Source organism: Carlito syrichta, unplaced genomic scaffold, assembly GCF_000164805.1.
Source record: "Carlito syrichta isolate Samal-C Ts95f unplaced genomic scaffold, Tarsius_syrichta-2.0.1 Scaffold306593, whole genome shotgun sequence".
In the NCBI taxonomy this organism is placed as follows: domain Eukaryota; kingdom Metazoa; phylum Chordata; class Mammalia; order Primates; family Tarsiidae; genus Carlito; species Carlito syrichta.
In genome coordinates this window covers 731,529-749,171 of record NW_007250689.1, presented here as the reverse complement: position 1 = coordinate 749,171, position 17,643 = coordinate 731,529, and the positions used below count along the sequence as shown (strand labels likewise).

The 17,643-nt window shown below is 43.5% G+C and overlaps 1 protein-coding gene across 5 annotated transcripts in view; it reads left to right on the top strand.

The window, feature by feature from the left end:
• The window catches only part of UNC13B (unc-13 homolog B), a 125,330-nt gene that overhangs the window by 86,696 nt on the left and 20,991 nt on the right, over positions 1-17,643 (top strand). For 3 of the 5 annotated variants that reach the window (XM_008063141.2, XM_021715061.1, XM_021715058.1), the window contains exons 4-13: positions 1,748-1,826; positions 3,482-3,487; positions 4,305-4,379; positions 4,818-5,037; positions 11,924-12,151; positions 12,769-12,910; positions 14,722-14,891; positions 15,298-15,413; positions 15,750-15,913; positions 16,565-16,715. In XM_008063141.2, coding sequence (XP_008061332.1) covers positions 1,748-1,826; positions 3,482-3,487; positions 4,305-4,379; positions 4,818-5,037; positions 11,924-12,151; positions 12,769-12,910; positions 14,722-14,891; positions 15,298-15,413; positions 15,750-15,913; positions 16,565-16,715 — 1,351 coding nt within the window. The remainder of the gene's footprint in view (positions 1-1,747; positions 1,827-3,481; positions 3,488-4,304; positions 4,380-4,817; positions 5,038-11,923; positions 12,152-12,768; positions 12,911-14,721; positions 14,892-15,297; positions 15,414-15,749; positions 15,914-16,564; positions 16,716-17,643) is intronic. The other 2 variants (XM_021715059.1, XM_021715060.1) reach the window with 1 other exon arrangement.

Here is a 17,643-nt window from a genome sequence, read left to right as displayed (position 1 = left end):
CCAGCTAATTTTTTTGATTTATTGTAGAAATGAGGTCTCGCCAAGTTGCCCAGGTGGGTCTCGAACCCGTGGGCTCAGGCAATTCACTCACCTCAGCCTCCCAAAGCGCGGGATTACAGGCTGAGCCACTGAGCCCGGCCTACTAAATTTTTACATGCTCCTTTTCCTTGCAATTTGTCTTCTTTGAGTCAAGAATCAATGTAAACGAGCTACTTCCTTCTTCTTTTATCAAAAGATGATTTATGTTGCAAAAAACTTCCTGACTCAAGTGGTGCATAATGTCACTTTTAAAATTGGCTACAAACTTGTGGCACTGAAGAAGATTGCTTCTTCAGTGATCTTTAGTTTTTTTCTTCTAATAATTGTAAAATACATATATGCCAAAGGAACATTTCCAGACTATTTTTTTATGGAGCCATGCCGTAGTTTTCTAAATAATTCCCTGTTGTCTTCCTTCCTTTCTTTTAGCTTAGTCCTTGGAAGCTAAAAGACTAAGCTAAAAAGCTTAGTCCTTGGAAGCTAAGTCAAGTACAGAACTTCACTCGGCTTGGTAATCTCATTAAACACAAGCCTACTGCCTGTACTTGAGCTAGTTTATTAGAAATCAACATATTGAGGAACCTGTTCCAACTCCTGACTTTATCCAATCTGTGGCTCCATTCTTTGCCTGTATGACTGGAAGTACCTACTTATTTTTCTGGGACATTCCTCCCTTTAGATCAACTGTGATGTACAATCCAGCTACCCCACTTTCCCCACCTCATTGTTCTCATTAAAACCAAGTCCATGAGTTCTTTTTATTAAGGCCAGAGAGATTTTGTAGTCTATCCACCTCATTTTTTGGAAGTGACACCAAGGCCCCCTCCCCTAAAAAAAGGAATTTTGGCAGAAGACAGCTAAAATCCAGGTTATCTTGATGTAAGACTGATATTCTTTTAGGAACATCCAAAATTATTCAGTACAGAAAAGATATAAAAATTTTAGAAATCTCCAGTTTCTCTAGCTATAATTTTTCCTGTTCTCTGTTGATATGTTCATAGGACTAGGCCATACTCTCAGAGTTCCATTGCAGTTTCCTAAATGGTGATTTTTTGTTTTTTATTTTCTCTTAAATTGTCTTTGGAAGTCTCTCATTCCATCCTTCCTAACTCCAGTTGCTTAGGGGGACATCTCTCTCCATGGAGACGCTTTTTCTTTTTCTTTTCTTTTCTTTTTTTTTTCTTCAGGAGCCTTAGACAGAACTGGTGACTGTTTTACCCTTGGATGGAGAAGGTCTTTTTTTATGTGCCATTGTTTGGTAGTCTTGCTCACCTAAGCAGCAAGCTCTTCCTGTAGAGCGGTTCCTGTGGGCTCTGTTCTAGCATAGTCCAGGCAAGACTTATCTTTGAGAGCGGTGCCTCTGGCATGAGTCCAGGGAGGAACCCTCTTAAGCACCATTTCCTACCTTGCCTTATGCAGCACAAAAACACCTTCAGATAAACAGAGGTGCCTTAAACTGTCACTGTGGGATAAAAGAGCTGTCGTCCTTGGCTAAAACCGTAGGAAACACGGAGGGGTACTCAGAGTAGATTTCATTGCTTACCATCCTATGTCTTTATTTTCTTCACTTTCTGCCTTCCTTGCTCTCTAAAAGGCACATGGTAGAGGTCAGCTCGTCTTCCTCTGGGGAGAGAACGAGTAAGGAGAGTGGAACACTGAACCTGCCAGTAACTGAAGGCAGGACTGACATGTTTTCTTCTCTCCTCAGGCCAGCCGGTGGGCTCTATGGCATTGACAGTATGCCAGATCTACGCAGAAAGAAGCCGCTGCCACTTGTCAGTGATCTGGTGAGTGAAGACTCTTGTGCAAGCTTAGACAATAGCCTTGGGGTATCTCCGTTGGGCACTGGAAAGCTGACAGGACTGGAAATGATCCATTCAGTGACTCAAATTGGTCTCATGATCAGCCATTTAAAGTCTTGCTAAGACTTAATGATAGCTTCAGTGGGACTTTGTTCTACCTCATCCCCTGGTCAGAGCCCTGAATTCTTCATTAGTTCAGCCTTCTACCTAGAACATCTGTGCTTAGGCTCTCAAAGCTGGAATCTTTTGTTTTCCTCTTGGTTTCTAACTCCTGTAGGTATCTCTTCAACCTTCTTTGATACCTGGAATAGAAACTGCCGCTAACCCATGACCTAGATCATTAAGCTTATAGGATGAGCATGACTGGAGCTTAATGTCTTCTTGGAGTTTAAGTGAAGATCTCCTCTTAAGACACAGGCTTTCTAGACTCTCTCTGTAATCTCTGTAATCTCTGTAATCTAGTGTCTAGCATCGAGAGTCAGTAATAAAAATATGTGGAATTGTACTGAAACAGGCTTAGGAGTTAAAGCAGAGCTCAGGATCTCCAGGGTAACCAGAAGCTCCCATTCTGGATCCTACCTTCTGAGGCAGGGTCAGCTCAAGGAATTTTCTGTAGCCATGTGAGTAGTGGGAGTAAAGTGGGATCCAGGTTCTCCGAGTTCTAAAGCCAGATGTAAGGTATAAAGGTTTAGTAAGACATTACCCTTTTATTACTTTTTCCCCTCTGTTCTGCCTGTTGTTTTTCCTGTTCACTCTTCTTCCCTCTTCTCCTCCATTCTCTACTCTCTTTTTCTCCCCACTATTTTATTCTCCCTTAGTTGACTGAATGGAAGTATCAGCTACCATTTTCTCCTCCTCGTTTCTTTCTTTCCTTCATTTCCTACCATTTGTGCATCCTTTCTGTTTCTCCTCCTTTCCAGTGTTCCTCTTCTTCCATCAACTCTTCATCTAGCTGACTGAAGACCATCTTTTGTCATCTCTTCTTTAATACTGTCTGTCCTTCCTTAATTGTTTCCCATCTCCTCTTTCTTTCTCCTTTCTTCCTATTTTTTTCCCTCATCCTCTCTCCCACCTTGCCCACCAGCAAATATCTAGTTCATGTCTTGTTTTCCCTCCCCTGTCTTTTGCCTCCGCCTATCTTTTATGTTTTACAATATAGTGCTCCTTGGAGTACACTGTAGGCCCTGCTGTCTGGGTTGAAGACACTTTTTTTTTTTTTTTTTGAGTTGGAGTCTCACTGTGTCGCCCAGACTGGAGTGCAGTGGCTGCTCCCGGCCACCGCAGCCTCGACCTATTGGGCTCTGGCGATCCTTCCGCCTCAGCTTTCCGAGTAGCCAGGATTACAGGCATGCACTACCACGCATGATTTATTGTGGAGATGAGGTCTCGCTGCCCAGGCGGGTCTCGAACCCATGGGCTCAGGCAATCCACTCACCTCAGCCTCCCAAAGACGCGGGATTACAGGCTGAGCCACCGAGCCCGGCTTGAAGACACTTTTTAATGGGTAGAAGCAGAGGGGGTTGGGACATACTCCCTGCTTTGGAGTATAGGGAAGAACCTCTTGCTTTTCTCTTAAAGTTTTCATGCCCTTGTGTGGCTTTAACATTATGTTGTTCCTTTCTCTGCTCTCCTCTGCACAGGCTATGGTGAGTGTCTCCAGAGCCCTTTTCCATTCTCTCTAAGAGTCCATAACCCAAATCACCTGGGCCCTTCCCAGCTGTTTTTCTATTTGAGCTGATATTATGACTTCTGGCTGCCCAGTGTCCTCTGCCTTAGGGGAACTACATGCCTCTCTAGTGGCTGCCCCTAAAGCTTAGTCTGGGCAGATATGTGGCAACTCTCTATATAAGAGCTTGACTAGCAGGGCAGCCTCAGATCTCAGATTTAACTCCCTGTCCTGCTTGATTTTGACTGAGGCTTCAATGCCCCTTTCACTTGCCAAGTGCCCTGGTTGTTGGGACTGCTGACCTCTACAACCACCCAGGCAGGGATTGTATGAGTTTGGGGAGGTACCAGGGGATAGAGATTAGCATGGAATCATTATTCTCAGTAATGATTCTTGAGCACAACTCTGACAGAGTTGTATGTCTCTTTTATTCTTAAAGGCCTGTCCACTATTGTAATTCTAAGCTTTTCATCTTCCTTTGCCTTCCTATAAGCAAGGAGTTTCTGTGGGGTAGGACACCTAAGAATAGTGAAGGAAAGAAAAACTCTTTGGGTGATAGATACTCTGAAGGAAGTACTGTTCTAGCATTGTTAGAGCAGTCCCCTGAGGGCTTTGGGTTTTGCAGCTTAACCTGGGACGCTTGTTATCTGTTGGGCAGTCCCTGTGAATGACAATAAAAATAGAGAGAAAGTACTGTAGTAAGCTGTAACCAAGTGACTTTAGTCACTGAAACTCCCTCTCCAGGACTTTGCAAGCCCTTGGTAGTGGCCAGGGCTAACACAGGTCTTTTCTCACAGTCACTGGTCCAGTCTCGAAAGGCAGGGATTACTTCTGCAATGGCTACACGTACCTCTCTCAAGGATGAAGAACTGGTAAGTGACCCATGGGTTTTCATATGACCATTGGTTTCAGGACTGGTGATCATCTCTGTAGCCATACTGACTGGGAACAGATGAATAGTATCAGGTCTCCGTTTTCCACACTGGGAAAAGGAGGAGTCCAGATCAGAGGGTAAGCCCAAGTCTCATGTTGAAGAGTGTGACCTCTGAATTCAGATTTTATGGGAGGCATAGTACCCTCTGTTACCCTAGAAAGCACGGCTACTAGAGCAAGGCTCAGACCCAGCATCAGGTCCAACTTGTGTAGGACAACCAAGAGCTAGGCCGGGCTATGTGCTGGGCCAGAATACAGCACCTTTTCCATTGCCAGAGGAGAAATCAGGGTCCTGATTATCCCACAGGGTCTCAGTGCCAGCATATTCTAGCAGAAATCAAATGCCACTGGTGGGTGATGGGGTATGTGTCTTTCAGAAATCCCATGTGTATAAGAAAACCCTGCAGGCCTTAATCTACCCCATCTCGTGCACCACTCCCCACAACTTTGAGGTCTGGTCGGCCACTACCCCAACCTACTGCTATGAGTGTGAAGGCTTGCTCTGGGGCATTGCCCGGCAGGGCATGCGCTGCAGTGAATGTGGAGTCAAGTGCCACGAGAAGTGCCAGGATCTGCTCAATGCCGACTGCCTGCAGCGTGAGTACCCTGTGGGATAAGGGGTGGCGGTAGTGGGGGTCAGCAAAATCTCTCCAAAATTTCCCCAGTCCACCTGATTGTAAAGCCATGTCCTTTTCAGAGAAGGGACATTGCCTTTCTAAATAACAGATCTTATACTACCCTCTTAAGCACCTTAAGAAAAAAATTTTTTTTAGTTGAAAATTTTATTTTTTTAATTATTATTTTATTTTAAAGATGTAGGGTATAATTCAGGATTAGGTACATAAGTGGTCAATGTATGGTGAAGTTTGGACCTCCCATTGGTCCTCACTTCGCCTGGTTTAGGATCAGGTACCCCTATTGATGTTGTATGTACCCCCCTCCATCCCCTGGCAGTATCCCGCTACTGCCAATACCTTTCTTGTAGTATTGTGATAAATGTTCAGGGTTCACTTATGAGTGAGAACATGTGGTACTTAGTTCTCTGTTTCTGTGTCAGATCATTGGTATGATAGACTCTAAACACATCCAAGTTGCTGCGAAATCCATAATTTTGTGCTTCTTTATGGCTGTGTAATATTCCATTGTGTATATTTACCATATTTTTTTTTAATCCAGTCCACTTTCAATGGGCAGCACGGTTGGTTCCATGTTTTTGGTATTGTGAATAGTGCTGTGATAAACATGCATGCATAGTTTTTTTTTTTGTTTTTATAGAATGATTTGAGTTCCTCCAGTTATATTCCCAGAAGGGGGATTGTGGGGTTATATGGAAGGTTGATTTTTAGATCTTTTATAAATTGCCACACTGTTTTCCACAGAGGCTGTACTAATTTACACTCTCACCAACAGTGTAGAAGCATTCCCTTTTCTCCGCATCCTCTCCAGCATCTGTTGTTTTTTAGTTATTAATGATGTCCATCCTGACTAGAGTTAGGTGGTATCTCAGTGTGGTTTTGATTTGCATTTCTTTGATAATTAGTGAGACTGAGCATTTTTTATCTATCTGTTGGCTGCTGGTATGTCTTCTTTTGAGACTTGTCTATTCAACTTTTTAATAGAACTGTTTGTTTTTTTCCTTTCAGCATATTTGAGTTCCTTGTAGATCCTGGATGTTAGACATACAGCTTTGTCAGACATACAGCTGGCAAATATTTTTTCTCATTCTGTGGGCTATCTCCCCATTCTCTTGATGGTTTCTTTTGCTTTACAGAAGGTTTTCATTTTGATGAGATCCCAATTTTTCTATATTATCTCTTATGGCATGGGCTTTTGGGTTTTTGATCAGGAATAGGTTGCCTATTTCAATGTCTGCAAGGGTGTCTCCTGTGTTTTCTAAGATTCTTTTTTTTTTTTTCTGAGTTGGAGTCTCACTCTGACACCCAGACTGGAGTGCAGTGGCTGCTCCCAGCCACCGCAGCCTCAACCTGCTAGGCTCCGGCAATCCTTCTGCCTCAGCCTTCCAAGTAGCCGGAACTACAGGCGCACGCTACCATGCCTGACTAATTTTTAAAATTTTATTGTAGAGATGAGGTCTTGCCAAGTTGCCCAGGCGGGTCTCAAACCCGCGGGCTCAGGCAATCTACTCACCTCAGCCTCCCAAAGCACGGGATTGCAGGCTGAGCCACCGAGCCTGGCTTTTCTAAGATTCTTATAGTTTGAGGTTTTATGTTTAGGTCTTTGATCCACTTAGAGTTGATATTTGAATATGGTGATAGATAGGGGTCCTGTTTCATTCTTCTGCATGTGGTCAGCCTGTTTTCCCAGCACCATTTACTGAATAGGTTCTCCTTTCCCCAGTGGTTGTTGGTAGAGGCTTTGTTTAAGATGAGTTGACTGAGAAATTGAGATTTTGCTTCTGGAATCTCTGTCCTGTTCCTTTGATCTATATGCCTGTTCTTGCACCAGTTCCAGGCTGTTTTGATTATAATACAGTTGAAAGTCTAAAAATGTGATACCTCCTGCTTTGTTTCTTTGTGGAGGATTATTTTGGCTGTTTGTGGTCATTTTTGTTTCCATACGAATTTCTGTATTGTTGTTTCCAGGTCTGAGAAGAATGGTGTTGGTAATTTAATAGGTATTGCACTGAATCTGTAGATTGCCTTGGGTAGGATGGACATCGTAATAATGTTGATTCTTCCAATAAAAAAAAATTCTTTGAGCATTCTTTGGCCTTCTGGTAGAGCTGGAATCTCTTTCAGGATTCAGTGTATTCCAGAGACTGAACTTGAGTAGTGTATACACCATAGTGGCCTTTTGACCCAAATGACAAAAGCATGTGTAATCAGGCACTGAGACTAATGAAAGGAAAGAGACTGAGTTCTGTGGGATTCTAGGCCTCACAGTGCAACCTTCTTAGATCTAGACTCTAGGACCCAGAGAAGGCAGCATTTATTCCTTGCTTATAGATGGAGCTTTTAGACAACAGTGCCAGGAATAGTATCAAATGAATCTGGCAGAGGTCCAGGAAAAGAATGTGCCAGATTGCCAAGGCCCTGGCTAAATATGTGACTTGTGCTACCATGATCGAGTGGGGAGAGTAGGAGCAGGGAAAGCAATAACTTCCTGTCAAAGGAAGTGGTAGGGCTCAAATTCCTTTCTCCTTGCTTCCTTCTTGCTGGGCTCACACTCACTATACCTGGCCCCAGGAAGAGCAGAGGTAGAGGATTGGGAAAGTATTCCCCTGCCCTCCAGGACTCCCAGGTATTACTCAAAACCAAGCCATAGCAATAAAAAGCCTTAAAACTGTGGTAGGAGAAGGGAAGATTATCTTAAGGCCCACTAGCTCTTCATTATCCTGGAGACAGATATGACAAAGAAAGGGCCTCAGGAGAAAGACCTTGAGGAAGTATTTAAACATTTAAAATGTTCTTCTTTGAAGAGCTTAGATTGGTGCCAGTGGCATGGCTACAGTAGACATGAAGAGACAAGTAGGACAGAGTCAGCAGAAGAGATGGGGCTCTAAAAAGACTGTCTGAAGACAAATGCCAGTGATTACTTTGCCCGAATCCATCATGAGGGGGTGGCAAGTACAGGTGCCAAAAAGCCCTTGCTTTAATTGCCGAGAGCTAGCAACCAAGCTGACTGCATAGGCTGTTTGCTGGCAGCCTTCTGAAAAATGCTGCTCTGTAGACAGGGTGTCTCACTTCTCAAGAGTCTTTCAGAGGTCCAAGACTAAGGAAGTAGTAGCACCTTGCATGGAATATACTAAATGGTAGGAGTAGGATGCAGTCCAGGTAATTTTCCATCTGTCAGAGAATATCTTTTGCCTAAGGCTTCTGTGAAGCACAGAGTGGAATGAAACGCCCTTCCGTGGGCCTCCCTGGACAGAAAACCTGTTTCCCACGCTTGCAGGGTTAAGATGCAGATGTTGGCCTCTATTTTTTACTCCACGTTTTTAGAGTAAAGGTCTAAGCCTCTGGAGACTAGAGAGAGAGGCAAGATCTAATCTGCAGAACCAGGAAAGGAAGGATGGAACCCCAGCTGTCCTTCTGAGAAGCCTGGTTAGTGAAATATACTGGAGGAGTCTGTTCTGCCATGATCCTTGGGCAGCAAGAAAACCCACTAGCCTCTAAGAGAACTGGTCGGGGCAATGGCTGGTAAAGATGACATCTGGCACTGTCAGGGTAATAATGATTGTCATAACAATAATGGTGACATGTATTGACTACCTGTTAGCTGCCAGGCTCTGGAGTAGATGTTTTACATATGCTATCTAAAATAATGCTTATAACAACTCTGAGAGATAAGTCTCTCTTAAGAGAAACCAGTTCACCAAGTGAGGAGTGATGGAACCAGGATTTGTATCCTAATCTGTCTGACACCAAAGGGCATACTTTTCTCACCATACACACTACTTTCTGAGATTCAAGGCATTGGAGCCACAGGGCAGAACTCAGCCGGATGCTATGACAAATTCTGAAATTTGTATCATGTTTGGCAAGTGAATGAGATTGGTGATGTTGTACCCAACCACCACCCCTCACTGATGTCTAAGATACTCATTTGTGATATTTTGACCTTAGAGTTGGAGAGTTGATGAAAATATCAACATATCAAAAAATCCCAGAATTGTCTTTTTGTAGGGTGAATTCCCTGTAATGTAGGCTTCCCCCGCTAGGTAAGTGTTCTAGGGACCCATTGGCATCAGTAATATACCAGCTAGAGCTATTGTGAGAGGCTGTGTTCAGCTTCAGTGAATTTTTTTTTTTTTTTTTAGAGATTCTTTCAACACATTTGCACATTTTGTGATGGGTGATTTACAAGTGCACCTGCCTACACCACACTGAGTGTTTGGCAGTTTTTAATCAAAAACAGCATGATCCCCATGCCCTACCCTCCCCATTCACCCCATCTTGCCCTGAGCAACATTTTTTTGTTTCACTGGATGGAAAAAGTCCTCAAAGGGAGACATTTTGCCCAGGTAGAAGAGGTGAAACAAAAAATGGCAGAAGTCCTAAAAGGCATCAAAATTGACAAATTCAAAAACTGTTGAGCAGTGGAAAAAGTGTCTCAATAACTATATTGCATCAAACAGAGAGTTCTTTGAAGTTTAAACGTGCAAGAATAAATACGCAATTTTTTATAAACAAACTCAGGGGTTTTTGTTTTGGGGCCTCTCCCTAACACCCCTCCTCCCATATCTAAATAGAGAGAATGGTATAATGGACCCTATAGGGCCGGGCATGGTGGCTCATGCCTGTAATCCCAGCACTTTGGGAGATCAAGGCAAGAGGATTACTTGAGCCCAGGGGTTTGAGACCAGCTTGGGCAACTTAGTGAGACCTTGTCTCTCTAAAAAATAAGAAAATTATTTGGGCATGGTAGCATATGCCAATTGGGAGGCTGAGGCAGAAGGATCACCTGAGCCCAGGAGGCTACAGTGAGCTGTGATCATGCCACTGCACTCCAGCCTGGGTGACAGAGTAAGACCCCCAACTCAAAGAAAAGAGAAAGGACCCTATGACAAGTATCAAGAGTTTGCTGCTATTGACAAAAAGCTAAAGTATGTAAAAATATCAAAAGAGTTTTATTATAAGCCACATATGAATGACTGTGGCCCAGGTTACTATCTCAAGAGGTCCTAGGTGGTTGGGTTACAGCTTGGTTTTGTAATTTTTAGGGAGATAGAAATCGAGACAGGCTAGCTAGTACCCATTAGGCATAGATAGATAAATTTCTTGTTGGCAGGTCTTTAGAAAATGTCCAGATATTCTGTCAGCAGGCTGACTAGGCCCTATGGGCTGGAATGTGAACTCAATGTGTACTCCCAATCCACCCCACCCCTTCAACTTGCCAAAGAAAAACTCTATAAGGTGGTTCCCCTACTGGGAATCAAAAAGCCATAGAAATGACAATAAGACCCCTTTTAGCTCATGAACTTGTGTACTGAAAGTCTGTCAAATCTCCCTGGAAAAGACCACCCCTCTACCCATCAGAGGTGGTGAGTTGGGAGCAGATACCCCCACCTACTCATTAACATATTAAGCTAAATGGTTATGTCAGACATTTTGTAAAAGGCAAAAGGCACCGTTTTCTTTCACTCATGCTGGCTCTGGCATGTCCCTCTATCTTTTCCCCTCTTCTTTCCCTAATAAACTTTCTCTAATAAACTTTGTTTTAAAACTTGAGCCAGACGTGGTGGCTCAAGCCTGTAATCCCAACACTTTGGGAGGCCAAGGCAAGAGGATTGCCTGAGCCCCAGCGTTCAAGACCAGCCTGGGCAACTTGGTGAGACCTCGTTTCTATAATATATCAAAAAAATTAGCTGGGTGTGGTAGCGCACCTGTAGTTCCAGTTACTTGGAAGGCTGAGGCAAAAGGATTGCCTGAGCCCAGCAGGTCAGCACTGGAGTGGCTGTGAGCATGCCACTATACTCGAGCCTGGGTGACAGAGTGAGACTCTGACTCAAAAAAAAAAAAAAAACTTTGCTGGCCACTCTAAAATTCATTTTAGTCTTGAGTCAAAGAATCCATGCGTCTTTTACCACACCCCACTCGGTATCAAAGTGACAGGCAAAGACATAAATCAATACATGTAAGGTATACATTGATTCAGCCCAGAAAGGCAGAACATCTTGAAGACCCTGGTGCTAGGAGAGGCAAGAGATATCCTTATTAAATCTCTTCTGGATTCAAAGATATTCTGATTGGCAATTGGCTGAAGGAGCTTAGCTCTGTCTGAAGAATTTGAAGTCAATAGAAAGAAATGTTTGAGTTGATAAGGGAGATTGTGGAAGCCAAAGTTCCTGTTATATTGATGAAGCCTCCAAGTAGTAGGCTTCAGAACAAATGGTGGCCTCTTTTGGGGCCTTAAAAGGTATCAGACTCTTAATTAAATCTCTCCTGTGTCTAGAGAAGAAGATTCTCTACAGATGCAAATTTCACCAAGAGATGGCTTTTGCAAGGCCATTCAAAATGGTCAAGTAAATATATTCTGGGGTAAAATATTTTTATTTCCTTTAGGGTCTGCTATCTATAATGGGATGCTACACCAGAGTCAGGTTGGAATTTGGTATCTTATTGCCATAGAATCTACTTTGTTAGTCTTATGATCTCTATTTTAATATGAATGCCAGTCAGTTGTGCCTAGTCCAAAAGGGAAGGAGTATAAGGAAACATGTCCAACCTCCTTTCATGGCCTGGAATTTAGTTTTTCAGATTTTCCTTGGCCCAGAGGGGGTCCTTTCAGGCCATTGGGGGTTTAGAATTTTATTTTTGGTTTATACTACCCCTTGAATTGCATTTTTAAACTCCACTGGCCAGGCAGCAAGCCTATAGTGTTAACTTTTCCCAGAGATATCTCAATCTCCCCAATCTTCTCCCTCTGCTCTGTAGCCTCTCCAGGCCCTGTTCCTTAGCTTGAAACTTGGTCTGGTCGATAGCCTGTTGCTTAGTCTTACTTTCTGTCCCTGGCCATCCTTCAGGAGCTGCAGAAAAGAGCTCTAAACATGGAGCAGAGGACCGGACCCAGAACATTATCATGGCCATGAAGGACCGAATGAAGATTCGAGAGCGGAATAAGCCTGAGATCTTTGAAGTTATCCGGGATGTCTTCACAGTGAGCAAAGTTGCCCATGTACAGCAGATGAAAACAGTTAAGCAGAGTGTACTGGATGGCACCTCCAAATGGTCAGCCAAGATTACTATCACTGGTGAGCAGACCAAACTTTGAGGGGACAGGAAAACCTGGGTAGAGGGGAGGAGCCTGGAGAAGAAGAATCCCGAGTATGAGGGAACCAGGTACTGGGGAGAAAGAAGATAGAAATGAAGGGAAGAGGGAGGGCTTTGATATTCAGCACTCCTCCTCACCTAGACCCTGGTGCTGGGGTAGGCAAGATTGGCATCTGCAAACAGTATGAACCACAATAAAGGATTTGGTAGCAACCTGACTTTATAGATTTGGTTAAGAGTTTGATATTGCAACAAGTAGGGGTGTGGGGGAGGGGGCAGGCAGGAGACCAGGGGCATAGTTAATCAGTGGTTTGGAGTGGGGCTGAAGCATTTAGGTATCAAAAGGCATAAGGACCAAAGTAGAGGCAGGTGGTCAGTTAGGTCTTGGGTAGGGAGGTGGTAATCTTGAGCTATGCTTTGAGGGAAAGGCTGGTGGCACAGGACTAAAAATAAATTATGGAGGAATAAGATTAGGGTTCCTGTGCAAGGAGCATAGAGTGACTGCTCTAAGATAAAGAGCATATGAAGAGTACTATGGAAGGCTGCTGCCCTACTCTGAAGTATACTCTGAAGCCTCCTATATGTGCTTGAATTGCAGTGGTGTGTGCCCAGGGCCTACAAGCCAAGGACAAAACAGGATCCAGTGACCCTTATGTGACTGTACAAGTGGGCAAAACCAAGAAGCGTACTAAGACCATTTTTGGAAACTTAAATCCTGTTTGGGAGGAGAAGTTCCATTTGTAAGTCATGAAGAGGGGTTTGTCTTTCCTGGGACTGTGTATTTTGGGAGCATCTTTACATCCTGCTACTCAGGGCTTGAGCTCTAATATTTCACAAAGGCGGTCAAGAAAACCCATTTCTTACATGCTTTACTCAGCAGCAGCCATTCTTTCTCTGGTTTTCTTCTCATGGACTATTGTTTCAGGGTTACTTTACTCAAGCCTTGTTTTAACTGGGGCTATTAAAGGGGCTCAGGACTCCCCATCCTGCTTTTACTAGCACTAGAAAGATTTTACTACTGCTCAGTGACAGAACCAGGGACCGAACGAAGATCCGAGAGCGGAATAAGCCTGAGATCTTTGAAGTTATCCGGGAAGTCTTCACAGTGAGCAAAGTTGCCCATGTACAGCAGATGAAAACAGTTAAGCAGCCTTGCCTAAGAAGATGCAATTTTCACCAAGAGATGGCTTTTGCATGGCCATTCAAAATAGTCAAGGCCTGCCTAAGAAGAGTTAGGCTCTTAGAAGGAGTGGGGAAAGAATGCCCTTGTCCTATGATTGGGTAATCCTGGCTTGAAGGTAGAAATCTGGGGTCTGGAGAAGTTGCCATTTCCCTTGAGGGAAGCTTTTCTATTTGCCTGAACTTCCACCCCTACTTCTTTTCCCATTGTCTCACTTTCTTACAGACTATTCCTTATGACAGTAAAGAATGTGTTTTGAAAAATGACAAGCTCAAGCCTAGGACTTGGGCTAATATCTGGAGAATTCAGATGCTTTGTTACTCCCTACTGAGGCCTAGGACCAGGATTTGGGGGTCTGAATCAGCTAAGCAGGCTACCTATGTGGAGGCCATCTGTTGGCTCCTTGGAAAACTCATGTAGAAAGGGATTAGGGTATAGTAAAATTAATCTTCAATCCAGAGGCAATAGTTACTGGGAGAAGCACCTGTTTCTTTGAGAATCTGAATGGTTCCTGCTTGAATCCTTCCTATGATTAATTTAGAGTGAACTGGTTCTCTGGTCATTTTGGTCCACTTTTAATAAATAATCTATTAAACTTCTGTATAAGATACTGTATACAAAATTATATATCTAAAACTAAATAAGGCAAATCCTGGCTTCAGGAAGCTCATTGTATAAGAACTATCTTTGTATATCATTGTATAATAACTATCTTTCTGGGAAAAGAGTGCCAAATTCTTCCAAATACAACTTTTGGGTGCGACAACAGGATCCAGAAAGCAACGGCTGGGGAGGAGAGTATGAGGAGGGGACCTGGACAAACTCCCTTTTCCACAGAGGAGATGACAAATCAGTGAGATATTATAGGATGATAGAAGTTCACCAGGCACGTAGTTAGGTAAATAATGGGAATCATATAGAAAGTTAAACAGCTATGACCAGATGGTCCTAATATGAGCATATCTAACACCCTTACTGACTTCATATCTTGCACTGTGAGGAGGGAACTAGCAGTTGCATTGGTTGGGGCTCCATGGCATGTATAGCTGTTTTCCTGTTGGTATTGCTGATAGAACTAGCTGCACAGGGAGTCAGAACTGACCCTAGCTGCTCTTTTCCCCACCCCTGCCCTTTGTTCCAGGGCAATGAGGACTGGATAGTTGTACATAGAGTCACTGAGGCTAAGGTATGCAAAGCTATTTGCTAGAATAACCTGACTCTCTTGAAATTTCAGTACCACTGTCCTTTGACTCTTCTTCCTCTTTCAGGGCCCAGAGGGCAGCTGATGGAGCTTTTGGGAGGGAATTGGCATTAATAGGAGTAGGAGCTGCTAGGCCTATCTCTAACAGAGCCTGCCTAATTCTCTTACAGTGAGTGCCACAACTCCTCTGACCGCATTAAGGTGCGCGTGTGGGATGAGGATGATGACATCAAGTCAAGAGTAAAGCAGCGGCTAAAGCGAGAGTCTGACGACTTCCTCGGCCAAACTATCATTGAGGTTCGGACACTAAGTGGCGAGATGGACGTCTGGTACAACTTGGGTGAGAAAACTGGACCAGAGAAAATTGCTGGGAAGGGAGAGCATGAAGAGGGGACCTCTGTCTCCAAAGCATACCTCTACACAGAGCCTGTCATATCTGCAAAGAGCTAACTGTGGGTAGGGTTGGGAGACAGAGGAGTGGCAGTGGCTGGAACTCACTCTAGCTGAACACTCTGAAGGTTTTAGAAGGTTCTTTAATCTTCATACTTATCCCTAAAGCTTTGGCTCCCTGGCAACTTCTGTTCTTTCACCTAGTCAGTTCAGGGATATTTGTGGAATAGTGGTCACTAGAGTGATTCATCCTGTTGGGTGATCCCTTAAGTCAGTGCCTTCTTTTCCCTGAATTAAGCCAGGATTGGGCTATCGAGTTGCATTGGTATCAATCTCCAGTCTTCTTTCCTTTCTAGAGAAGAGGACAGACAAGTCAGCTGTCTCAGGAGCTATCCGACTACAAATCAGTGTGGAGATCAAGGGGGAGGAGAAGGTAGCCCCGTATCATGTGCAGTATACGTGTCTCCATGAGGTGAGCCAGCCCCTGGTAGGTGGGTGGACAGAATGTAGTGCTGGGAGGGACCTTTTACCATAAGTGGAATGGGTAGGCTGTTGACTATCTGGGCCTATTTTTAATTTTGTCCTTGGTTCACTGTGCTGTTGTGAACAGCCTGTGTGATTGAGCCCAGACTCATTTCTCTTTCACTAACATGAGAACAGCCTACTGGGACCATAGGATGAACTGAGCAGTGAATGGAAGGACAGATTTTTCTGTGGAATTCTATTCACATTCTCCTGGGCTTTACCTCCAGGTTTTGTTTTTCATATGTGTTTAACCCTTTCCTTTTCTCTGCTATGTCTCCTGCAGAATCTTTTCCATTACCTCACAGACGTTCAGGGTAGTGGAGGAGTCCACATCCCTGAGGCTCGAGGAGATGATGCATGGAAGGTGTACTTTGATGAGACAGCCCAAGAAATTGTGGATGAATTTGCCATGCGCTATGGCATCGAGTCCATATATCAGGCTATGACGTGAGGCTCCCCGGGGACTCTGGGAAGTAGCTACTAATCCTTGGGATGGCTAATGAAGGCACATTGACATAGTGGACAGGTTCTTAGTAGAGTAGCATGCAGTATTCACTTTCCTTGCTGAGCTGAGTGGGATGGATCTTTGACCCAAGACAAAGAGGGTATATGTAAAAAGGGAGTGTTTTTGTCAAAAACTCATGAAGACGGTATTTATCTGTCTACCCTAGAGTTCAGGGATAGGAAGGGAAGAGGATATGGGAGGTTATATGAGGACAAACTTACCCACACATCACAGGCCTGAGAAGACAGGACCTCTGTGCTCAGGTATATGTGTTTGTGACAGACTAACTGACCTAGGAAAACTGTAGGGAAAATAACTGTGTATAGAGACAACTAAGACTCCAGGCACACTGACATAGTGAACAGGTTCTTAGTAGAGGAGGAATTCTCAACTGTTATGAGAAGCAGGGTAGCCTGTCTACCTGTAGGTGAGACTGCTGTTAGAGCTGTGTATAGGAAGTAGCCCCAGGCAAGCAGAGGACAGTGATGCTCTGGCCATACTTCATTTATTCCACAAACTTATATTGAGTTCCTACTTGGCTTTTACTTCAAGCCCTGTAGAGACTTTGAGGCTGAGAGTGTTGTGTTTTTCAGGCACTTTGCATGTTTGTCATCCAAGTACATGTGTCCTGGTGTGCCAGCAGTGATGAGCACCTTATTGGCCAACATCAATGCTTACTATGCCCACACAACCGCCTCTACCAATGTCTCTGCATCTGATCGCTTTGCAGCCTCCAACTTTGGGGTAAGTGTCATGTAAACTCATATACAACCATTTGTTATCAGTTAATAAAGTTTGTTTTTTCTTGATTAGTCCCATAGAGTTTATTGATGTGCCTAAAATTCATATAGCTGCCACCTTGATAGATGAACCCCATTTCTTAATGAGTATGTAGACCACACTAACAGACTCTTCTTATTTCTTTATGGGTTATATAGACTATCTAGACTCTCCTCAGACATGGATAAATGAAGAAGGTAGAATCGCACCACTATGGCTTGGGGTCGGGGGAGGATGCCACCTGGGCTTGGGAAGAACCTCTCTAGGCTAACAACTTGGTTGAGTTACCATATTCTTCAGTCTTGCAGGTCGACAAATGGACATTTCTTAACCTTATTCAGTCTCCCTGTAACAGTTTCATACCACTTATGTTCACATAAGACTGATGTCTAAGCAAGGATGCCAGCATGTACTTGAACCTATCCCTTTTCTAGTGTCTGGACTGTTTTCCCTAAGTTGTGCCACTCCTGGTGTAAGGTACCTGACAAGCTGAGTCATTACTCAGAATGTCACCTGACACAAGTTTGATATAAACTGGATGAAATATTTCTGACCCAACGTAAAGATTACCTATTTAGGGATACAATTACTAATTCCTCAATTCCCTGAATCTCTGAGCCCTGTTTTTTGGTACTAATCACTTCTTGTTGTTGATAGAGTCTTTCTGGAGATGAATTATTATAAGTGGTTCCATTCCTTCTCATCTTATTATGGGGAATAATATTTAATGATAAAATCAATGTATGAGTTCCAGGAGTGCTATGCCAACACCCTACAGGCACATGATTCTATATTTAATTATATTTTTTTCTATGAAAATTAGCTATTAAAATAGTATGTTTTATATATATATATATATATATATATATATATATATATATATATTTTTTTG